This window comes from Eublepharis macularius, chromosome 10, assembly GCF_028583425.1.
Source record: "Eublepharis macularius isolate TG4126 chromosome 10, MPM_Emac_v1.0, whole genome shotgun sequence".
Lineage (NCBI taxonomy): Eukaryota > Metazoa > Chordata > Lepidosauria > Squamata > Eublepharidae > Eublepharis > Eublepharis macularius.
The window spans coordinates 19,325,209-19,346,314 of NC_072799.1; the positions used below are offsets into that span (position 1 = coordinate 19,325,209).

The 21,106-nt window shown below is 46.7% G+C and overlaps 1 protein-coding gene across 1 annotated transcript; it reads left to right on the plus strand.

Moving 5' to 3' along the window:
• Window positions 1–20,272: 20,272 nt before the first annotated feature.
• Window positions 20,273–20,801, plus strand: LOC129336969 (polycystin-2-like). Its single transcript, XM_054990400.1, has one exon. It carries the CDS (start codon window positions 20,295–20,297, stop codon window positions 20,799–20,801), a length of 507 nt encoding a protein of 168 aa, XP_054846375.1. The 5' UTR covers window positions 20,273–20,294.
• The last annotated feature ends 305 nt before the right edge of the window (window positions 20,802–21,106 follow it).

Sequence of the window (21,106 nt, forward strand, 5' to 3'; positions counted from 1 at the left end):
AATCTAGCATTTCACTCATGCACACTGGAGTTTTAATTACATGGAAAATACATTCATTGCCCCTTTTGCACAAAATTATGACTGCTCCTTGGGAAGATTGTGCATAGTGCACACACGTGTTATGTGCAGTTCAAGTGCCAAAATCAAAGTCTAAAAAAGGGTTGTCGAGTCTAGTGATGTAAGCAAGTCTGCATATACATATACATAAATAAATCCAGCCAGATGTTCATATTCATCTAACAATTCATAAATGTGAAAATGCAGATATAGATACATGCTGGGAAATCAAGTTATAGAAGTTTCAGTTGGTTTTGAAGAAACCCTTGATTTCCCCTTCATATTTAAAGCCTCACCTGCTACTGTGGCAGTCCCAGTGAGTGGAAAAGGGTGACTACAGCCCATATTATGCCCTTCAAAAGAACAAGCAATCCATCTGAGGTACAGATAACCTAGCCAAGGAAATGAGGAAATACTTTAGTACTATTCCTTATAGTGGGTGGGATATGATTGCACAAGTGTAGCGAATCTATACATTTTGAGCCTGGACCTGTCCAGCATTAATGGTGTACTGCTCTTCCTTCAAAAGATCAGGTTGAGAAATGGCTATCTGTAAAACAAGTATCTTTTAAATGGAATTGGTTTTCACACAGAAGCTTAGATTACATTACTGATACAAGTTTGGGATTTGAAAAGTTGAGTTGTGCATACTGAGAAAGGCTTTTCTCCCCTAAATCATTAAAGAACTCCAACGCTCATGATGCTTCCATGGACCTGCAATCTCAGCTAGCAGTAGCTCCGGTATGTTACTTCACTGGGGATATTATTTAGAACTTCACCTGTTACCTTGTACAGAAGTGTAAGTAAAATGACAACAAAAAATCATATTTGATAAAACCGAAATGATGTCAACTACCTCTTGTGCTTCTGCAAAAATGCCATATGTCTCCAGATAAGCACTATGCCGTGGGATTAACCCACGGGACTTCTCTCCTCTCGGGGAAGTGGATGCATGTAACAATGGTGACAGCAGTGGGATTATGCGTTCCTGAGGAGAACCTGGTTTGATTGTGCCAGTTTGATTTCAGGCTTTCGAGAGTCAGAGCTCCCTTCATGATTTTGTAGTGTTTATGTACTTTATTTGCAAATGCACAGGGGAGAAAGGGATAGCTACTGCACCCAATGGGTGCTTCAGTCAACTCTCAGTAGAGTCTCTGCTTCTCCCCTTCTGTCTCTCCCAGAATCAGAATGTTGCTTCCTTTTCACATACACATAACAAGGGTCACCTCCCCCTAGGTCTGATAAACTGCTTGACCACAGCCATTAATGCCCTTGAAGTTGGATATTTACAATCTTTAAGAAACATTTACCCTTTCTTTTGTCAGTAGGATAGACTGACCCACAGGGCTCAAAAGCTGCTACAGTATTTTCACAAGATGCTTTCATAGAAGGCAGCATTGGGTAGGGGACTGAGTGGAAGGCGACTACAGCCTCCCCACCACCAAGCTGAAGTATTCTGAGGTTCATGCTGCCTACAGATATGTATTTTCAGCTAACAACTCTGGTATGTTACTTTACTGGGGATGTTAGGTACTGACGACTGATCATTTACCTTGTACAGAAGCAAGTAAAATGCAAGTAAAATGGCAAAAAGGAAATGCATTTAAGAAAATAAAAATTCTATCCGCCAAATCATATTTTCAAATGACTTTTTCATCAGAGGCAGCATTGTGCAAGAGATGGAATGTGGGAAGTTGGAAATTTCCATTTTGATAATTATAATGGCCTTTTTCTGCCCATAGTTGAAGGAACCTGACCTTCACGCTGCTAACATACATCCTCAACAGCAGCCAGGAATGCCTCCGGTATGTTATTTCACTGGCAAGAGTCGGCATTAGGAGAGTAATCTGTTACTTTGCAGGCTATCAGAAGATACTGAACTTGTGCAAGTTACCTTCAAAGAAAGGGTACAGGAAAACCATGGCATTCAGCAAAAGAGAGCATCTATCTGACAATTTCTTTCCCACAAGCTTTCTCTAAGAAAAAGCCCCCAGTGACTTAGGACAGGGTGGCCCCTGTGGGGGAAACTGGGGTAAGGAAAATGAGCAGAATTAGGGTTGTGCCAAATTTTTAAAAAGGAGATTAACCACAGCTACTAACTGGATGCAGGGGAAGCAAGAGAGATCTGGGGAACCCCATCCCAAGTTGCCAAGACATGTAACGTGTAGTTTGACCCTGAGAAAGACTGCTTTGCAGGGGATGTAACTAAGGGACTTGACCAACTTCATTTTAAATACTGACATAGGCTTCCTTCCTTCCATCGTTTAAGGTTTCAAAGGATGCGGCTGATTACAAGCACCTGCCCTCCAGGACATCAGTGGCTTCGGTATGTTACTTTACAGGCAGTATTAGATAATTACAGCTCACCTGTTACCGCACAAAGAAGCAGAAAATATAAACCTTATGCAAGTAAAGTTGCATAATGGATATGCGTTCAACAAGACAAAAATTCTAACAGCCAAATCGTATTTTTACAAGATACTTTCATAAGAGACAGCATTGTACAGGGGAAAGAATATGAGAAGTTTCATTCTGAATGCTGATATAACCCCCTCACACATTGTGAGGGGCTTATATCTGCTTTTAGAAGAACTAAAAGAAGAAAGGGGAGAACACCTCTGAAAAACTAAGAGCAAAGGTACGTAATGTTAGAGGTAGCAAAACAAAAAAAGTCCTGAATGGTGTGTGGATGATGGTAATTTGTCACAGAGACTGAATAAATGCGTAAAGCAAAAGAATAGGTAAGATAACTTAGATAAGCATATCTATCTATCTATCTATCTATCTATCTATCTATCTATCTATCTATCTATCTATCTATCTATCTATCTATCTATCTATCTATCTATCTATCTATCTATCTATCTATTATGCAGAGCCATGACAGATGTAAAACAAATAATTTAGTAGTCCGCTAAGCACAACAATCATATAATATGCAAGTCAGCAGCATGCATAGCACTTTAAGTAAAAAAGCTATTGACTTTGTGGAGCTTTCCATCAAAAAATGGTTTGGGGATTTTTCTTTTATTTCTTTGCCATTTTATTGGGCTTTTAACTCTATTAATAAAATTTTTTAAAAATTAAAAAATGGTTTGGGGGTGTTGAACAAAACATATTCTGCCAGCCAAACCATTTTCCCCCACAAGACGCATTCATCTAAAAGAATGTTATGCAAGAGATAGAATTAGGGGACTGGAACACCGTCATTCTGAATTCTGATACAGGATTTCCCACCCATAGTTAAAGGATCCTTATGGTCAAGCCGTCTACAGACCTTATCGGCCTTCTCAGGTATGTCTTCTCTCTGTTACTTTACTGTGGAATGTAGGTACTTAGAATGTTATCTTTTACCTTGCACAACAGCAGGAACGATCAAACTTGTGCATGTTAACACAGTTTAGAAAAATAGTTAATGTCAATGAAATTATAACTCTATCCATCAAACCACTTTCTCACTGGTGGAAGAGAACCCCCTAAATGTTATTTAAAAAACCAACCAATGTGCTCAGAGGTTCAGCAAGGGGGCCCCTACTCTGTAGCCACCTTTGTGTCTTTCAGACAAAATTCCAAAGAAGACATGGAAATTACAATGTTTTAGCTGTGTCCACCTCTTTACAAGAATTGTAAAAGAACAACAGTATAAAGATGCCGCATGTAATGATTTTTTAAGGAGGACGGTATCTTGAGAGGCAGGATGCCTAAGGAGAAATATGTACTGTTCAATATTATTTATCAAAAAAACAGCTTCTTCCACTGGCACACTAAAACAGGCTGATCTCTCAGCTAGTGAATTAAATTGAGACTGTAGACAAGCCATTGAAATACTTCAAGAGAGAATTGCTGAGAAATAAGACAGCACTCTAAGAATTGTACTGAAGAAGTTATGGTAGTGGAAGAGCCATAAACCTGAATCCAAATCCCAGTAATTGGCAACCTCATGGATCTTTATCCACTGTTATTTACAAGAGAAATAAACAGGAATGTTGGGGCACCTTAAATCACTAGCAAATTTTTCTTTATATTTTTCTTCCTTTTTATTTTACTTTTTGTATATATTTTGTATTATATACATTTTTATTTCTTTTCTAATCTGTGGGGTGTATATTCTCAATAGTTTAGAGGCAATTTAGACCCCACATCTAGACCTTTCACGGTTGTCCCACATGAGTTCCAGATTTACTTCAAGGGGTTGACAGCCAAGCCCTTTGAGGAAGGTGTCTTTGGCATTCTGATTTCAAACCATGTCTCCACAATATTTGGAGGGGATACTATTGTAAAATACCAGATCAGTGCCTTTGTATCTGTAGTGCCCCTATAGTTATTTATTATATTGTTGGTTGTTGTGGGTTTTCCGGGCTGTATTGCCGTGGTCTTGGCATTGTAGTTCCTGACGTTTCACCAGCAGCTGTGACTGGCATCTTCAGAGGTGTAGAGATCCCTGTCTTTCGGTGCTACACCTCTGAAGATGCCAGTCACAGCTGCTGGCGAAACATCAGGAACTACAATGCCAAGACCACCGCAATACAGCCCGGAAAATCCACAACAACTATCGTTCTCCGGCCATGAAAGCCTTCGACAATTTATTATATTGTTCCTTGTATTCTGAACCAAAAAAGGAATTTATTCTGAAGCTGACAAGAGAGGCATCCAAGGTTAATAATCATACTCAAATCACAGCCTACTACTCTGCTGTAGGCGATGATCTGAAGAAATGTTTGAAACTTTCCTCCAGTCTGAGGAAACTTCCTTTGACAAAAGACACTCTTCTGTCTGATGAAATTTCATCGTACAAGTTTTTTTTATAACACCTTTTGTTTTATTTTGAATACTAATAATGTTTTCCCCCCTGTGGTTTAGAAATCTAAGAAATTTCTTACTTATGAACTCAAAGGAATTATGAAACTGGTATGTAAAGCTTCTTCTTCACTGGAGTCTTCTTGGTGTTGGGGCCTCATAAATGGAATTGTGTCCCCATGTTATCCACTTGATGCCTACCTAAATGTCTTAATGGCTGCCATAATGGCATCAAGTAAAAGCATGCCCAATCATCTAGGCATGAACTTAGGCTGCTGTCTGGCTAATTCTGCTGAGGTTTGCTTGTTGACTGTTTTGATAGGGTTCTGTGTTGGTGTTTTGCTGTTATTGTATTTTAATGCAAATTATAAACTGCCTCATGAACCTTGGGTTGGAAGGCAAGGTAACTATTTTAAATAAAAACATTGTACAGATAGGATGAAATTGTCTTTTCAAACACTGGCATTTGATTCTTGTTTTCAGCGCCGTCATACTTCAAAATTTTCAGATGACCCCTATGAACAAGAGGTAAAAATGCTAGCACTAAAGTTATATCAACTGGCCCATAGCCACTGCTGACACTTATGCACAGGGCTATGCTGCAATAAGATCACTTGTCAGCGGTGAGCATCAGGAATTATAAGCCCCGAAGTAGCAAACAAGATTTATTTGTACCAATATTAGTTTCCTTTAGATGCTTGGGCCTCAGAACTGCACCCATTCATGCACACTAGCATAAAATACCAACTCTGTGCTTATTAATATAATGAGCAAAATTTTGAGGAAATGATAGCATTCAACCAAACAGAAATTCTATTGTGTAGTGAGTAGAGAGTTGGAAACTGGAAAGTTTCATTTTGCATAGTTGTATCGATTCTTTTCCTACAGATTAAGCATTTGGAGAGCCATTTGATTCAAAAATACCTAAATTATGTGACTATTAGTTATTATTCCCTGTAATAGAAAAATATCATGCTCTGGGTACAGCCTTTATTTCCCCCCAACACACTTAATTTTTTGCCAGCATACCATTTTTACAGGTAGTTTTTGGGGCACAGGCCCAAAATATTATGTACCCTGAGCTATAATCTCTTGAAGTTTTCAATATGCAGTTTTCAAAGGTATCATAATACCTTTATGATAGGTATTGATTTTGACACTAATCTTTCTTTTTCAGAGCCTTCCAGAACTTGATGGAAGTAATGAGGTATATAAGCCAAAAGAAAGTACTTCTTTTAAATATATTAAAAGACACTGAGATGCCAAAGTACACATGCCCTTCCCCCCATTTTTAAAAAAACATTAATTGATCTGTGTTTGAATCTCCCACATTTTTAAAAAAGAAATTAAGAATAATTGGTGGAGGAGGACAAACACACTAAAATAAATTCTCTTGAGCAGTTGAAAGTACTTAACATTTTTATAACACTTTCAGGGCAAATTTATGTTACAAAGACTTTGGACCATACAATGACTTTGCACCAGATCTTCAATGGGAGTTTTAGACTCAGACTTATGCATGCCATTTTCTCCTGGGCCTAACTATATAAGGCATGTGATGCAAGTCACACATATGATTGGCAGGTGCATTTACCAAAGTACTCCATTGCTTGGGGGCTCTGTGTGAGGGGAGGGGGTGTCATCAGTCCAGGGTATCAGGACATATGGACCCTGGCAGTAGGACAAACCCCTGCCCCTCCCTGCCCCTAGCCATTTCTGCTTGGGAAAATGGCATGGGAGGGCAAACTGAAGACCACCTTCCCCTCGCACAGTGCTCCTGAGCTGCAGTGAGCAATGGAGCACATTGGAAGGTGAGACTTCCAGTCATAAGTGTGACAGCAAGTTGCTTTGGAGAACCCCTGATCTGACTCAGAGCTAAGCTACAAGTGACTCCTGACACAGGTTGGACACTTGTCAGCTTCCCTCAAGTTTTGATGGGAAATGTAGGCATCCTGGGCTTGCAGCTGTAATGGAGAGCCAAGCTGTAAAACCAGGACACCTACATTTCCCATCAAAACTTGAGGTAAGCTGACAAGTGTCCAACCTGTGTCAGGTGTCACTTGTAGCTTGGCTCTCACATCACACGTCTCATGTAGTTAGGCCCTTAGGCTGGAGGAAATTTGTGATATTCTTTATCATTGTTGTTTCAGAACTCACCTTATCCAGAAGCAGACGAGGAATATGTCTCAGAAGAGGAGGTAAAAATGAGAGTGCTTAAACCATGTCTTGAACTTTTTGCATGCATTCTCTAGGTTATGGGTTAATCATTTTCAGTTCTTTTGGAGGAAAGTTCATTAACAAGACATCTAACTTTCAGCTCTCTGCTGGCACTCTTCGTGCCAAATTAACCAAGAGATCCCCGTGTTTAAATACACACACGTGCTCAGAGTATGTGACAGGAAGTAATACATTAGAACTAATAGCTATCATATTAAATAATGGAGGTGGTGGAGACTGCCATCAAGATATAGCTGACATATGGCAACCCTTCCAGGGATTTCAAGGCAAGAGATTAACAGAGTGGTTTGCCATTGCTTGCATTTGCATAGCAACCCTGGTCTTCTTTGGAGGTTTCCCATCCAATTATTAACAAGGGCTGACTTTGCATAGCTTCCAAGATCTGACAAGATTGGGCTTGCCCAGGCTATCCAGGTCAGGGCACATTAAATAATATAGATTTGGAAAACGAAATAACATAATCTGTGACATTTATATCTTGCCCTTCTCCTCAAGGAGCTCAGAGCAGATATGAGTCAAAAGCTATGGAGAGTCTTAAAAGAAATGGGGATTCCACAACATCTGATTGTTTTGATGCACAATCTGTACTCTGGACAAGAGGCTACTGTCAGGACAGAATATGGGAAAACAGAATGGTTTCCAATTGGCAAGGGTGCCAGACAAGGATGCATATTATCTCCCTACCTGTTCAACCTCTATGCAGAGTACATCATAAGGAAAACTGGATTAGATCTAGAAGAAGGTGAAGTGAAAATTGGTGGGAGGAACATTAACAATTTGAGATATGCAGATGACACCACATTTCTAGCAGCAAAAAGTGAAGACTTGAAACGACTACTGATGAAGGTTAAAGGAGAAAGCGCCAAAGCAGGATTACAACTGAATATCAAGAAGACAAAAGTAATGACTACCGAGGAATTACACAATTTTAAATTTGACAATGAGGAAATTGAAGTTGTTCAAGATTTTCTATTCCTTGGCTCAGTCATCAACCAACAGGAAGACTACAATGAAGAAATCAGAAGAAGACTGAGACTTGGAAGAGCAGCTGTGAGGGAGCTAAATAAAATCCTTAAAGATAAAGATGTCTCTCTGAGAACCAAGATCAACATAATCCAAACTATGGTATTCCCCATTGCCATGTATGGATGTGAAAGTTGGATGGTAAAGAAAGCTGATAGGAAAAAAATTGATTCATTTGAAATGTGGTGCTGGAGGAGAGTTTTGCGGATACCACGGACAGACAAAAAAACAAATAAGTGAGTACTAGATCAAATAAAACCTGAATTCTCCTTAGAAGCTAAAATGACAAGACTAAAGCTATTGTACTTTGGTCACATCATGAGAAGACAAGATTATCTGGAAAAGTCAATAATGCTAGGAAAAGTGGCAGGCAGCAGGAAAAGAGGAAGAAGACCTAAAACGAGATGGCTTGACTCAATAAAAGAAGCCACGTCCTCCAGTTTGCAGGATCTGAGTAGGTCTGTTAGAGAGAGAACGTTTTGGAGGTTTTTCATTCCTAGAGTCGCCGTAGGTTGGAGACGACTTGACAGCACATAACACACATACAGAGACCATTGCTCTTCAACTGGTGAGTCACAATCTCTCCAGCAGCACCTAGGGTTTTTTGGCCTTTGTGCCAGCAAGTTAAGTCCCAAGATTATTATGAACATGGATGGAGCAATAGTGAAATAACTTAGCCAACAGTTGTAGAAAACTGATCACGTTTTGTTTCTAGACTGCTCTAGCATCATAGCAGCTCAGCCAATGTTTAGAGAGGTTTCAAAGTGGCAACATTTGTTCACCTCACACATTTGTTAGTTTCTCTGGACTTTGGGATCCAGTGAACAAGACTAATATTACTCGGCCTGTTTTTTAATTTGATCCTTCCAAAAATCACACAAGAATTCACCAAAATGCATCAATTCTGTGAGGAGATCAGAACCTATCGCTAATGATTAGTCATAGGCCCTGTCTACTCCTTAGGGGTGCCAGGGCCCCAGGAGCTAAACCAGGTGCGTGTGTGTGAGGGGGCAGGGCAGCAGGAACCCCTCCCACTTGCAGGTTGAGATTCAAATTAAGAATTCTGTGGAGTCTGAAAGTTTTGTAAACCACATGCTTGAGTGGGAGTATCAGACACAGCATGGAGCAGAAGTGTTTGTTTTTGAAAGGGCATTTGAGCTAATCAGATATGGTCAGGAATAAGAGACAAGGAGCTTCCAGGAACACTCATCCAGGAAGTCCAGGTGGAGGAGAAAGCAAGAGGGAAGAGTAGGAAGTATTTTCATCGTCAGCAGCTCTACAGGACAGAGTGGGGAGCAGACTGGGAGAAATCCTAGCCACATCCAGTCTGTTTTGATGCAGAAGGTGGAAGACTCAGGTGCAGGACTTGGAAGGAGCTCAGAGGAAGCAGTGGCAACCAACCCTGGAAGGAGCGAGGTATCCATGGCTTCAGCAGTAGTAAACCTGCACACAGAAAGGGGCAGGATGGAAGCTCTAGAGGATGCAGGAGATGCAGAAGTGCTCCAGGCACAACTTCAGCACAAGCAGAAGATGAAAAGTCTCAAACTGGAAGCAATGAAGCTACATCTGCAAGCGGATTCAGCCAGGATGACCCACAAAGTAGCAACACAACGTAAAACGCAAATGCATAGAGAGGACGGAACATGACAGTTTCTAGCCCTGCTAAGATAGACTATCCACTCCCTGCAATCCATGCCAGAGTTGCCCAAGCAGCAGGAAGATGCAATCTAGGGGTGCCAAATTCACCTCTAGGAGAATGGATGGACTCCCTAGCCCTGCCAGCAAAGGGGGAAGGAAGGACTGTATTGCTTTGGAAGAAGGCAATGAGGGAACAAGAAGTGTGCTGGCACAGGGAGCAAAGGAGAGGAAAAGGGATAGAAAAGCTCAGTGGCCAGATAATCTTCAACCCCTACCAGCTTCCCCCAACTTTACTTCTACCAGATCTTCTTTCTGTATTATTTATGCCAATAAAGGTTGCTCTGTGTGTGTGTGTGTGTGTGTGTGTGTGTGTGTGTGTGTGTGTGTGTGTGTGTGTGTGTGTGTGTGTGTGTGTGGGGATCTTCTTTGACTGACAACAAGGAGGAGATGCCAGTTTGCAAGAAGCCTGGGGAAACGCAAAGGGGGAGCTATTAACTCTGTCCAAGCAGCACCTTTCCTGATTTATAATAAAGCAAGGATTCCTATATAAGGAGTTATTCCCATCAGGATACTGAGCTACAAGGAAAGCCAGTTGCCAGCTGCTTGTGCTAAAGATGCACAGACAAAAACTTTTAAATCTGTTAGATGAGATTGGAGTGGATATTTGGGGTGGCTGAGACAAAGGAGAGATTGGTATGGAATTTCTTTTGGCCCAGGTTGTGAACAGAAGCTGCTAATTTCTGCTATTCCTGCCCAACGTGTCAGAAGGTGGGGAAGCCCCAGGATAGGGGCAAGGGTTTCTCTACAAAACCTGCTATAAATAGTTGTGCTGGACTTTGCATCAAGGTGCCTGGAGGGCTAATCCTTGGATAAGATAAATGCCAACTTCATGGCAGATGCTCTGCTATCTTTGCAAAAAGAAGGCAATGTAGAGGGCTATGAGAGAGGCAGAATACTCAAAAATCCTTGAGTGCTGGAAGATACTGAAGGGGTTTGGGGAGGAAAGTGTTCCCAAAAGAAGTCCTCTCAGAGTCTCTCTACACAAGATATCTTCCATGGGGACACTCAAGTGACTTACTTTCTGTGTGGTCTTATATTCAAGTGTACTCTGTCTCCCTAGCAGTGCATGGGTATCCACAATGGGAGAACAAATGTAAGATTTTTCACTTGATGCAACTTGTGTAAGATGTCTTGTGTAGATGGACGCTCAGTCATTCACTGACACAGAGACAGTAACAGGAGGATGAAAGGATGAGGAATCCGGAGCATTTGATAACTGAAGAAATTAATATACTTGTGTAAACATTTTAATGGATTTCCACTAACAATCATTGCCCAGGGATCTGATCCTTATTATTTTGAAAGAGATTTGTGCAACAGAGAGTCTCTCTATGCAAGACATCTTATACAAGGACACTCAAGTGCAGTTTAAAAAGACAGAACCAAAGGCTCTGTCAAGAGCCTGCAGAGTTCGCTGGTCAGAGGGTTTGTTAATTTCATCTTCGCCTCCAGGAAGGGGAGGTGAAATTGACAGAGCCTGAATTTCATACAAAGGATACAATCTCCTTCGGTTCAGAGTAGCAATCTATAGCAGCCCTACAAAACCTGTTGATACTGTTTTTTTTTTTCAGGTTGCAGAAATTAATGATGAAATTGAACTAACAGATGACTTTTTGAAAGATTATCTGAACAATGAAGACATCGAATTTGAAACAGAACAGGAAGCCTGAAATCACTGATAATAGCAACAAAGTTTCCTAAACTTTCTGAAGATTGCTATAGCATTCATGACAAAACTGTTTTTGAGGGAAATTGGGGCTTGAAATTTGTACTCAAATCAATCAATTTCTGACTTAGAGAAATGGGTAACTTGGCTTCATACCCATTCTATATTTACCTCCAAGCAAATGTAAAGGTGAGTTTGATCTCAAATTAACCATTACTAACTGGAAGTCTATAATGCTTCAAGAAGGCTTTTCCTGCATAGCTTCCTGCTTCATATCATGGTCATTATCATTATGAATGAATTTTAAAAAAAGAGTCACCTCTGTTATTCATACATTCAATATTATATTTCAATACAGTAATGTAATGATTAATACTGGAAATAAAAAATTAAAATTCTATAAATGAGCAAAAATTGCTATCTGGTGCATTATTACAAATATTAATTCAATAATTTATTTGCAAATTAAACGGGTCATACAGTGCAAAAGATCACAGCCTGCTCTGAGGCAACCTGGGGAAAGGCATCAATGAACGTTCTCCCTTTTATAGCAGTCGTTATTTTTAATCTGCCACTAACTAACCACAAGTCCCTTGTAAGTAATGAACAGTGAACTTCCCTGGCCTTTATTTGAAATTTGAACAACATGGTCATCCTTATATTAGCAAAACTGGAGTCCATTGCTCATGGAGTCAAAGTTTGCATAACATCTCTGTCTGCTTTGAATTTTAATCCAGTAATTAAAAATGCAAGAGTGGATTCAACTGCCAGTTTTGTAACAAGAAAGAAATTTAGGGGTATTTTTAAGAACACTCCTGGTTGGGAAATTCCTGGACATGGCCGGGGGTGGGGGAGCCTGGAGAGGGCAGAGTTTGGAGAGGTAGCTCAGTAGGTATGCAACACCAAAGTCTACCCTCCAAAGCTGCCATTGTCTTCAGGACAAGCGATCCCTGTAGTCTGGAGATCTGTTGTAATTCTAGGAGATACTCAGGCCTACTTGAGTTTGGCAATCCTACATGTAGGCTATGGTTCTGCTACATTTTGCATTCTTCTACACAAATATTCAAGAAAACAGGGTTAACATACCTGTAACTTATGTTCATCGAGTTCTTCTGTGCTGACACACATGGGACTGCGCAGGCGCAGGCCAGCCGCCGGAGAATTTTCTAGAGCTTCCATGGCTCCGAAGGGGCCGTTTGTCGCGCGCCTCAGCGACCGTTTTCCCGCCCAAACGGTCACGTGATCCTCCAGCGACCAACGGCCCCTTCCCTCAGTTCTCCCTTGCCGCCGCTTGACCAACACACGTCAGCCGTAACACCTTAAAAACACCAATATCCGTTACAGCCATCACAGTATTGTGCATTGGAGTTCACAGCGGGGTAGGAGGGAGGGTTGTGTGTCAGCACAGAAGAACTCGATGAACATAAGTTACAGGTATGTTAACCCTGTTTTCATCTTCGTTCTTCTGTGCCTCCACACATGGGAGTGTACCAAGCTTCACACAATAAGGAAGGCGGGGGTGAAGTCCAACACAATTTTATTAAGCAAACAAGATCAACAAAAAATAGATATGCATATATACATCTATGTAAAAATACTGTGTAAGGACACATAAATACTCAATATTTACATATATACACACCCCCAGGTACATATATACACACTTTCACTCAAGGGTACCCAACAGGTACGCCAAGAAAGTCATACCAAAACTCCCTCAGGAAAAAAGGGAGTGTAAGACAGCCTTGGCCACAGATACATCCTGCTCCGCATTGACATCAACGGCGTAATGCCTGACAAAGGTGTCTGCAGAGGACCATGTGGCTGCTTTACAAATGTTAACCAGGGGCACCCCCCTGAGGAGTGCCGAAGAGGATGCTTGGGACCGCGTGGAGTGGGCTCTGACATGAAGCGGGCAAGCCACCCCTGCCAGGGAATAGGCCTTGCTAATGGCCGTCACAATCCACCTAGACAGGGTCTGTGAGGAAGCCCTGTTACCCTTGTCCTTGGCCCCAAAACATACAAACAGGTGAGGACTGGAGCGGAACCCCTTCGTCCTATCCAGGTAATAGGCTAGGGCCCTCTTCAAGTCTAGGGTATGGAGGGCCTTTTCCCCCTTAGAGGAGGGTTGAGGAAAGAAAGCAGGCAGTGAGATATCCTGCGAGAGGTGGAAGGCGGACACCACCTTGGGCAGGAACCCGAGGCAGGGACGCAGGACCACCTTGTTGGGATGAAACACAAGAAAGGGAGGGTCAGACCGCAGTGCAGACAGTTCACTGACCCTTCTGGCCGATGTGACGGCCACCAAGAATGCTACCTTGTAGGATAGCATATCCAAGGGGCAGGTAGCCATAGGTTCAAATGGAGGCAACATGAGACGTGAGAGCACCAAGGACAGCGACCACTGAGGCACTGGCGCTGACACAGGTGGGTAAAGATTGTACATGCCCTTAAGGAACTGGCGGGATTGTGGGTGAGAAAACACCGTAGCACCCTCATCTCGGGTGTGAGCAGCTGATATCGCTGCCAGGTGGACCTTGAGGGAGGAAGCCTTCAAGCCCAGGCCACGCAAGTGGCACAAATACTCGAACACAACCCCCAAGGGACTGTTGTCAGGCACCACTCCTCTGGCAACTGCCCAGAGCTCAAACCTGCGCCACTTGGCAGCATAAGCGCGCCTAGTGGATGGCCGACGAGCATTCAGGAGGACCCTCTGTACCTCGTCAGTAAAGCCTATCGGGGAGGAACGATCCGCCAAGCCGTTAGGTGCAGCTTCCTTGGATCGTGGTGGACCAGGCTCCCGTTTAGGAGAAGGTCTTGCCGAGGGGGCAGACTCACATACGTCCGTTGGGACATCCGCAGGAGCTTCGGGAACCAAACCTGCCGTGGCCAGAAGGGGGCCACTAGAATGCAGTCCGTCCCGTCCTCCTCTATCTTGCACAGGACCCTGGGAATCAAGGGGAACGGAGGAAACATGTAGTGCAAGCCCTGCGTCCACGTAAACTGGAAGGCATCCCCAATAGAGAGGGGGTCGCTCCCTGCCCTGGAACAGAACGTGTGGGCCTTGGTGGTCGCCGCAGTGGCGAACACATCTATCACTGGATGACCCCACATCTGGAAGATCGGCCCAACGCACTCTACGTTCAGTTCCCACTCGTGGTCCAGTAAAGGGACCCTGCTGAGGGCATCTGCCCGGGCATTGTCCGACCCAGCCACGTGTATAGCACGGAGCGACACGCCGTTCTTGATAGCCCACTGCCAAGTGAGTGTGGCTTCCCGGCACAGGGCCATGGACACTGTGCCCCCCTGCTGATTCACGTAGTACATGGCAGTCGTGTTGTCCGTCTGCACCAAGACCTGACGATTTCTCAGCAGTGCTGTAAGAGACACAAGTGCGAAACGAATGGCCCTTAGTTCAAGCACATTGATATGGAGGGTCTTTTCCCTGTCAGACCAGACATCTTGCACAGACACATCACCACAGTAAGCCCCCCATCCCAACAGAGAGGCATCAGTGGTAACCGTGATGTCATGGTGTTGATACCCAAAAGGGGTCCCTCTAAACAAGTTGTCATCAGACAGCCACCAGTTCAAGGAGGAGAGGATGACCCTCGGGATAGAGAATTTGAGGGACGGAGGGTGCAGTAGAGCATCATACCTCCGCACAAACCAGTTCTGGAGAGGGCGCATACGCAGCCTAGCGAAAGGCACCACAGAGGTGGCCGCTGCCATATGCCCTAGTAAGCACTGGATAGTGCGCACAGACTGGAATCGGTTCCTTTTAAACATGGACACTAGACCCCTTAGGGACCGAGCCCTCTCCAAAGGGAGCAGAGCCTTACCCTCCACAGAGTCTAACAGTGCACCAATGTAGGACACTTTGCAGTTGGGCACCAGTTTGGATTTCTCCAAGTTCACCAGGAGCCCCAGGCGTTGGCAAGTGCTAAGTACCAAGCCAATGTCCTGCACCAGCCTAGACTCCGATTCAGCCACGATGAGCCAGTCATCGAGGTACGGAAAGATGGTACAGCCTTCTTCCCGTAGGAAGGAAACCACAGGGGCCACACATTTAGTGAACACTCGTGGGGCAGTGGACAGGCCAAAGGGGAGCACCTTATACCGGAAAACCCGTTGCCGGTAAACAAAGCTCAGGTACTTCCTGTGCTCCTTCCGTATGCCCACGTGAAAGTATGCGTCTTTTAAGTCAAGAACCGCAAACCAATCCCCCTGTTTCAGCAAGGCGATCACAGCCGCCAACGTTACCATTTTGAATTTGGTCACCTTGAGGAAGGCATTAAGGTCCCTCAGATCTAAGATGGGACGTAAGCCCCCATCCTTCTTAGGGACCAGGAAGAACCTAGAGAAGAATCCCTTTACAGAGTCCTCATAGGGCAATTCTTCCACAGCACCCTTGGCCAAGAGCGACACGATCTCCGCATCCAGCTCGGCCATAGTGTTATTGACAGCTGTCAGGGGTGAACTGCATCTAGGCAGCTCAACAAATTCCAGCCCGTATCCCAGCTCAACAATAGTTAAGACCCATGAGTCAGATGTTATTGACTCCCACTCAGAGAGGAGTGGACTAAGTCTGTCCGAAAAGTTCGGGGATACGGCTGGCGTGACCCGTCAGTACTGCCTCCCGGTGCCCTGCTGATCCTTCTGCTGGGCCGGTTGTTGTGCCGGACGAGGCTTGAAGGGCCGACGCCTCCTCTGCTGTTGTGCGGGAGGGTAGGGCCGCTGTTGGTAGGCAGGATACTGCTGGTAGCCCGGCCGCTGTTGCTGGTATCTGCCCTGGTAATGGTAAGGGCCAGATCGGGGAGCGTACCGTGACCTGGAGGAGGGCTTGTCCGCTGGAGCCAGACCCAAAGACCGCGCCGTCTGCCGGTCCTCCTTCTTTTTCTTCAGGGTCTCGTCGGTCGCTTTGGAAAAGAGCGAGTCCCCCTCAAATGGCATGCTCTCCACTCTGGAACGCACCTCTTGGGACAGGGCCGTAGACCGCAACCAGGAGTGGCGCCTGAGGACCACCGCCGAAGCCATCCCCCTAGCAGCAGTGTCAGCAGCGTGGCTCCCTGCGTTCATTTGCTGTTTCGACAGCCGGACAGCCTCTGTTTGCAGCAGGGACACCACCGCCCTCTGCTCAGGAGGGAGGTCCCGGGTATAGGATGCCAACTTCTCCCAGAGGTACAGCTGGTACCCTGCCATGATGGTCTGGTAGTTGGCAATCCTCAGACCCAGCGAAGAGACGATGTACTGGCGCCTGCCCATGGCATCAAGCTTCTTGCCCTCTTTATCGGCAGGCACCGAGGAGTGACCCGATCGTCGGGGGTTGAATTCCTCTGTGACCAGGGAGGAAGGTGGAGGGTGTTTCACCAACGCCGGCCAGGTACCCTGCTTAATCTTGTAAAGCTGCTCGATGCGCTTGGATGTTGGAGGTTGATCGCAGGGCACCTGCCATACCTTCTCCACAATCTCCTCAATACCCTCGAGCATGGGGAAGCCAACATACGCCGGATTATCCCCGTAGATACGCTTGAGGAGCTTGTCCTTGGTCTGGGGGACTGCCGAGGAGATGTCCATCTCGAGAGCCTTCGCCATCCGTGCCATCTGGTCGGCGTAGATGCGGAGGTCCTCGAATGGCGAGTCCGCAGATGGCACTAGCTCCTCAGCTGGCGATGGTTCGGACCATGACTCCGACTGGTAGCCGCCAAAGCTCTCCACATCCTCCTCATCGGAACCGAGCTGGGATTCCGGAACCTGGTGCGGAGGGGGAGCCCACGTCGACCTCGATGTCGAAGGCCTCGGTTCCGACACGGAGAAACCCGCAGGTGCCCCTTCCCACTGGCAATGGTATGGCGAGGGGAGGTAGGAGGCCTGTCGATGTCGGGACGCAGTGGACCGGGCCGATCGGACACTGTCCCCAGACCGACGTCGCTCACGACCGGCAGCTGGTGAAGATGGACGGGCAGGGGAAGGACGGCTCCGACGAGGAGACGGGCTCGGTTCCAGCCTCGGCGACCGAAGAGCAGGCGATGGTCGGCTCCGACGGCGCGGGCTCGGCTCCGGCCCCGACGAGAATTCCGCGGGCACCGTCTCGAAGGCCATCGGATCCGGCACTGGCACGGCGAGTTCCTCTGGTTCGGGGGAATCCAGATGAGGGGAAGGCGTGTGAGGAAGCACGATGACCTCCTCCTGGGGAGCGGGATGCGGCGACCGATGATGTTTGGTCTTCTTCTTCTTCTTCGCCGGTTCCGAAGAAGACCTCGGAACCGACGCGCTCCTCGCCTTCGAAGGGGACCTCGGCCTCGACCTCTTAGGTTTTACCGGAATCGACCCGGTCGTCGGTTCCGATCGGGGACTCGGTAGACGGATCCTCGGTTCCGATGTCGGTCTCGGATCCGACCTGGTGGAAGATGCGCTACGGGGCGGCCGCACCGGTCCCTGCGCTGGAGAGGCCGCTCTCGACGCCGAGGCACTCGGGGGACGCGGTTTCGACCCCGACCTCGCGGAGGCCACTGAGCCAGCTCTGGAATGCCGTTCGGCAGAGGGGCTAGGGCCGGCCTTGGAGGAGGGCAACGGGGCGCCTCCGGACATGACCTTCTGCCACAGGGAGGAGTTAAGACGGGCCTTGCGCTCCTGTCGGGCCTTGCTGGTGAAGCCCTGGCAAATCTTACAGGCCGTCACATTATGGGTCTCCCCCAAACAGAACAGGCACAGTTCATGGCCATCGGTCTTGGCCATTTTAGTGTGGCATTGGAGGCAATGCTTGAAGAGAGCCTTTGAGGCCATCTTCAGGGGCACGCGAAAGGAAGGTCAAAAACAGTCCGAGTCAAATTACCGAGTCCACAACAAAGTCCAAACGAGATCCGAAGAATAGTCGAGGTCACGAAGTCCGAAGTCAAAAGCCAAGCAATCAGTCAGAATAAAGCACGAAGCACAAAAGCACAGAGCAACGAAGCTCACGTTCTCTCCAAGCGGCGGCAAGAAGAGAACTGAGGGAAGGGGCCGTTGGTCGCTGGAGGATCACGTGACCGTTTGGGCGGGAAAACGGTCGCTGAGGCGCGCGACAAACGGCCCCTTCGGAGCCATGGAAGCTCTAGAAAATTCTCCGGCGGCTGGCCTGCGCCTGCGCAGTCCCATGTGTGGAGGCACAGAAGAACGAAGATGAACATGAGGTTGCTCGGTATTGTTCTAAAATGAGAATCAGAATTAATTGTTCATTTTGGCTTGATTCAAAGTAAATATAAACAGGCTACCCATCATTTACTGTGCTCAGTTCAAGGTATTAGTTATTACATACAAAGTTCTTCACGGCTTTGGTCCGGCATACTTACAGGACCGCCTCCCTCCCTATGTTCCTCCACGGCAGCTTCGCTCATCTGAACAGGGTCTCCTGCAGGTGCCAGGCTGCACACAGGTGAAGTTAGCAGCAGCCCGTACAAGGGCTTTCTCTGTGGTGGCCCCTATCCTGTGCAATTATCTGCTTGAGGAAGTCAGAAGAGCCCCCACTCTCCTGGCTTTCTGTAAATGATGCAAACCGGAACTATTCAAAAAGACTTTTTACTCAAATGGGAGGGCTATATTGTAGGGATGGGGTCTCAGATGCTTCACAAACGAGTTGGGGATCATAGACTTCATCAGTATTTTTGCTTTCTATATTATCTGCTGCTTTAAATATGTACTCCTATGTAAAACCAGTGCTCCATGTTGTCTAATGTTAGTCCTAGAATTGATTATGTTTTGCTCCAGTATTTTTTCTACTCTGTCTTGGATCCTTGCTAATGCTATGTCTTTAAACTCGTATCTGTTTACCTTATGGTACTGTATTGAAATGTACTTGATACTGATTGTATTAACCTCATACTGTGTAATCTGCCTTGAGTCTCAATGAGAAGGTGGACTATAAATGACATAAATAAAAATAAAGGCAGCCTTCTGATTATATAGGTTTATGTGTTACCTTTTAAAATGCTACCCTTTCCCGAAGCGACTCATTGTTTCTCACTGCATTCCTCTTTAGCCTCACAACAGCCCAGTGAGGTGATTTAGGACAGGAGAAGCGACTAGCCCAAGGCCAGCCTGTGGGCATTTGAACATGTCTCCTCACTGTCACTCATTTCAGGTTTGTATGGTCAGCATGGCATCCTTTTACCAGGACAGTCTTATTTTTAACGGCCAAGTTCTGTCTAGTAAACAGCAGCAGTGATTTTTTAAAAAATGATCGTTATTAATTTTCTGGAGCCTTTTTTGCAAAGTGACATGTTCAATGTGCCGTGGTTGTGATTGCTGCCCGACAGTGGTGGCACAATGCAAGTTATCTTTTGGTGTGGAGCATGTGCCTCTGTTAATGTGGATAATAAGCATATGCACGTTTTGTCCTTGCGGAGTAGGGGGATTTGAACAGTAGGTCTCATTGTCACATTAGTTTCAAATTTGTACATGGCGAATAGTGTTTGTGTGTGGAAAATGTGCCTCTGCTAACATGAATAAGCATATGCACATTTGGGCTTTTTTTGGCGGGAAGTGGGGGGCGGGGAGAGGTCCTGGCTCTCTTGGGCGTCATCCAAGCTAGTCAGAAAGTAAACTACGCCGGCCAAGGAATAAAACTCTTACTTCTTCCCCTCCGAGTTCTCTCCCCACCGGCTGGTCCAGTTTCCCCTCCATCAGCCCGGGCTCCAGCTGGCTGCTGAGGCGCCGTGGGCGGGGATGGAGGAGAAGAAAGCGACGCCGCTCATTTCCCGCCCCGCTGCTCGGCTGGGCCGAAGGGGGCGAGCTCCTGAGGCGGCGGCAGCGGCGGCTGAGGGGGGCGGAACGCGAAATGGCCGCCGGTGGCCGGGCAGGGCTTTGCCCCCCGGGCGGCCTCGAGCAGCTGGAGCTGGGGCGGCTACGAGACCCGCTGTCGGGCGGCTCTTCTTGCTCCCCGTCGCCGCCGCTGTCCTCTTGCTCGAGGCAGGCCTGGAGCCGGGACAACCCGGGCTTCGAGCCTGAGGAGGAGGAAGCGGCCCGGGCGGCGGCGGCGGCGGCGGCCGGGCCGGTGCTGCAGATGGACGTGGAGTGGGGCCGCGGCCGGGCGGGCTCGCCTTCCTCCGGCGGCCGAAGCGGGAGCAGCGAGAGCGGGAGGCGGCAGCGCCGGCGGCGGGGAGGAGAGGAGGAGGAGGAGGAAGAAAGGGACGACGGGGGCGAGCGGCCCTATCCCGGCGGAGGCGGCGAGGGCGACGCGCGGGCCCCGCATTTCCCTCACGCCGAGCGGGTGGAGGGCGCCGGGCCCCCGCCTCACCGCGTCGCTTGGGCCAAGGGGCTGGCGCGGCGCCTGCGAGGTGAGTGAGCGGCTGCAGGCCTAGGGGGCGCCTTGGCTTGGGACTGTGGGGCATGTGGCGCCCCCGGCCAGATCCTGCCGTCCGTTCAGAGGACGGGATCCCGACGCTCCGCACACATTCGGCGCTCAGGCTCTTGCATAGCATTAGCATCCCTTCTGGCTCCACGGGTCTCCGCCTCAAGCTGCTGGGCATTGTTGGAGTTTGCAGTATTGTATTGGAATGTTTCTATGTATCTATATCTAAATCTATATCTATCCATAGATAGATAGATAGATTAAAATGTCATACATATGTACATGTGTATTGTGCCGGA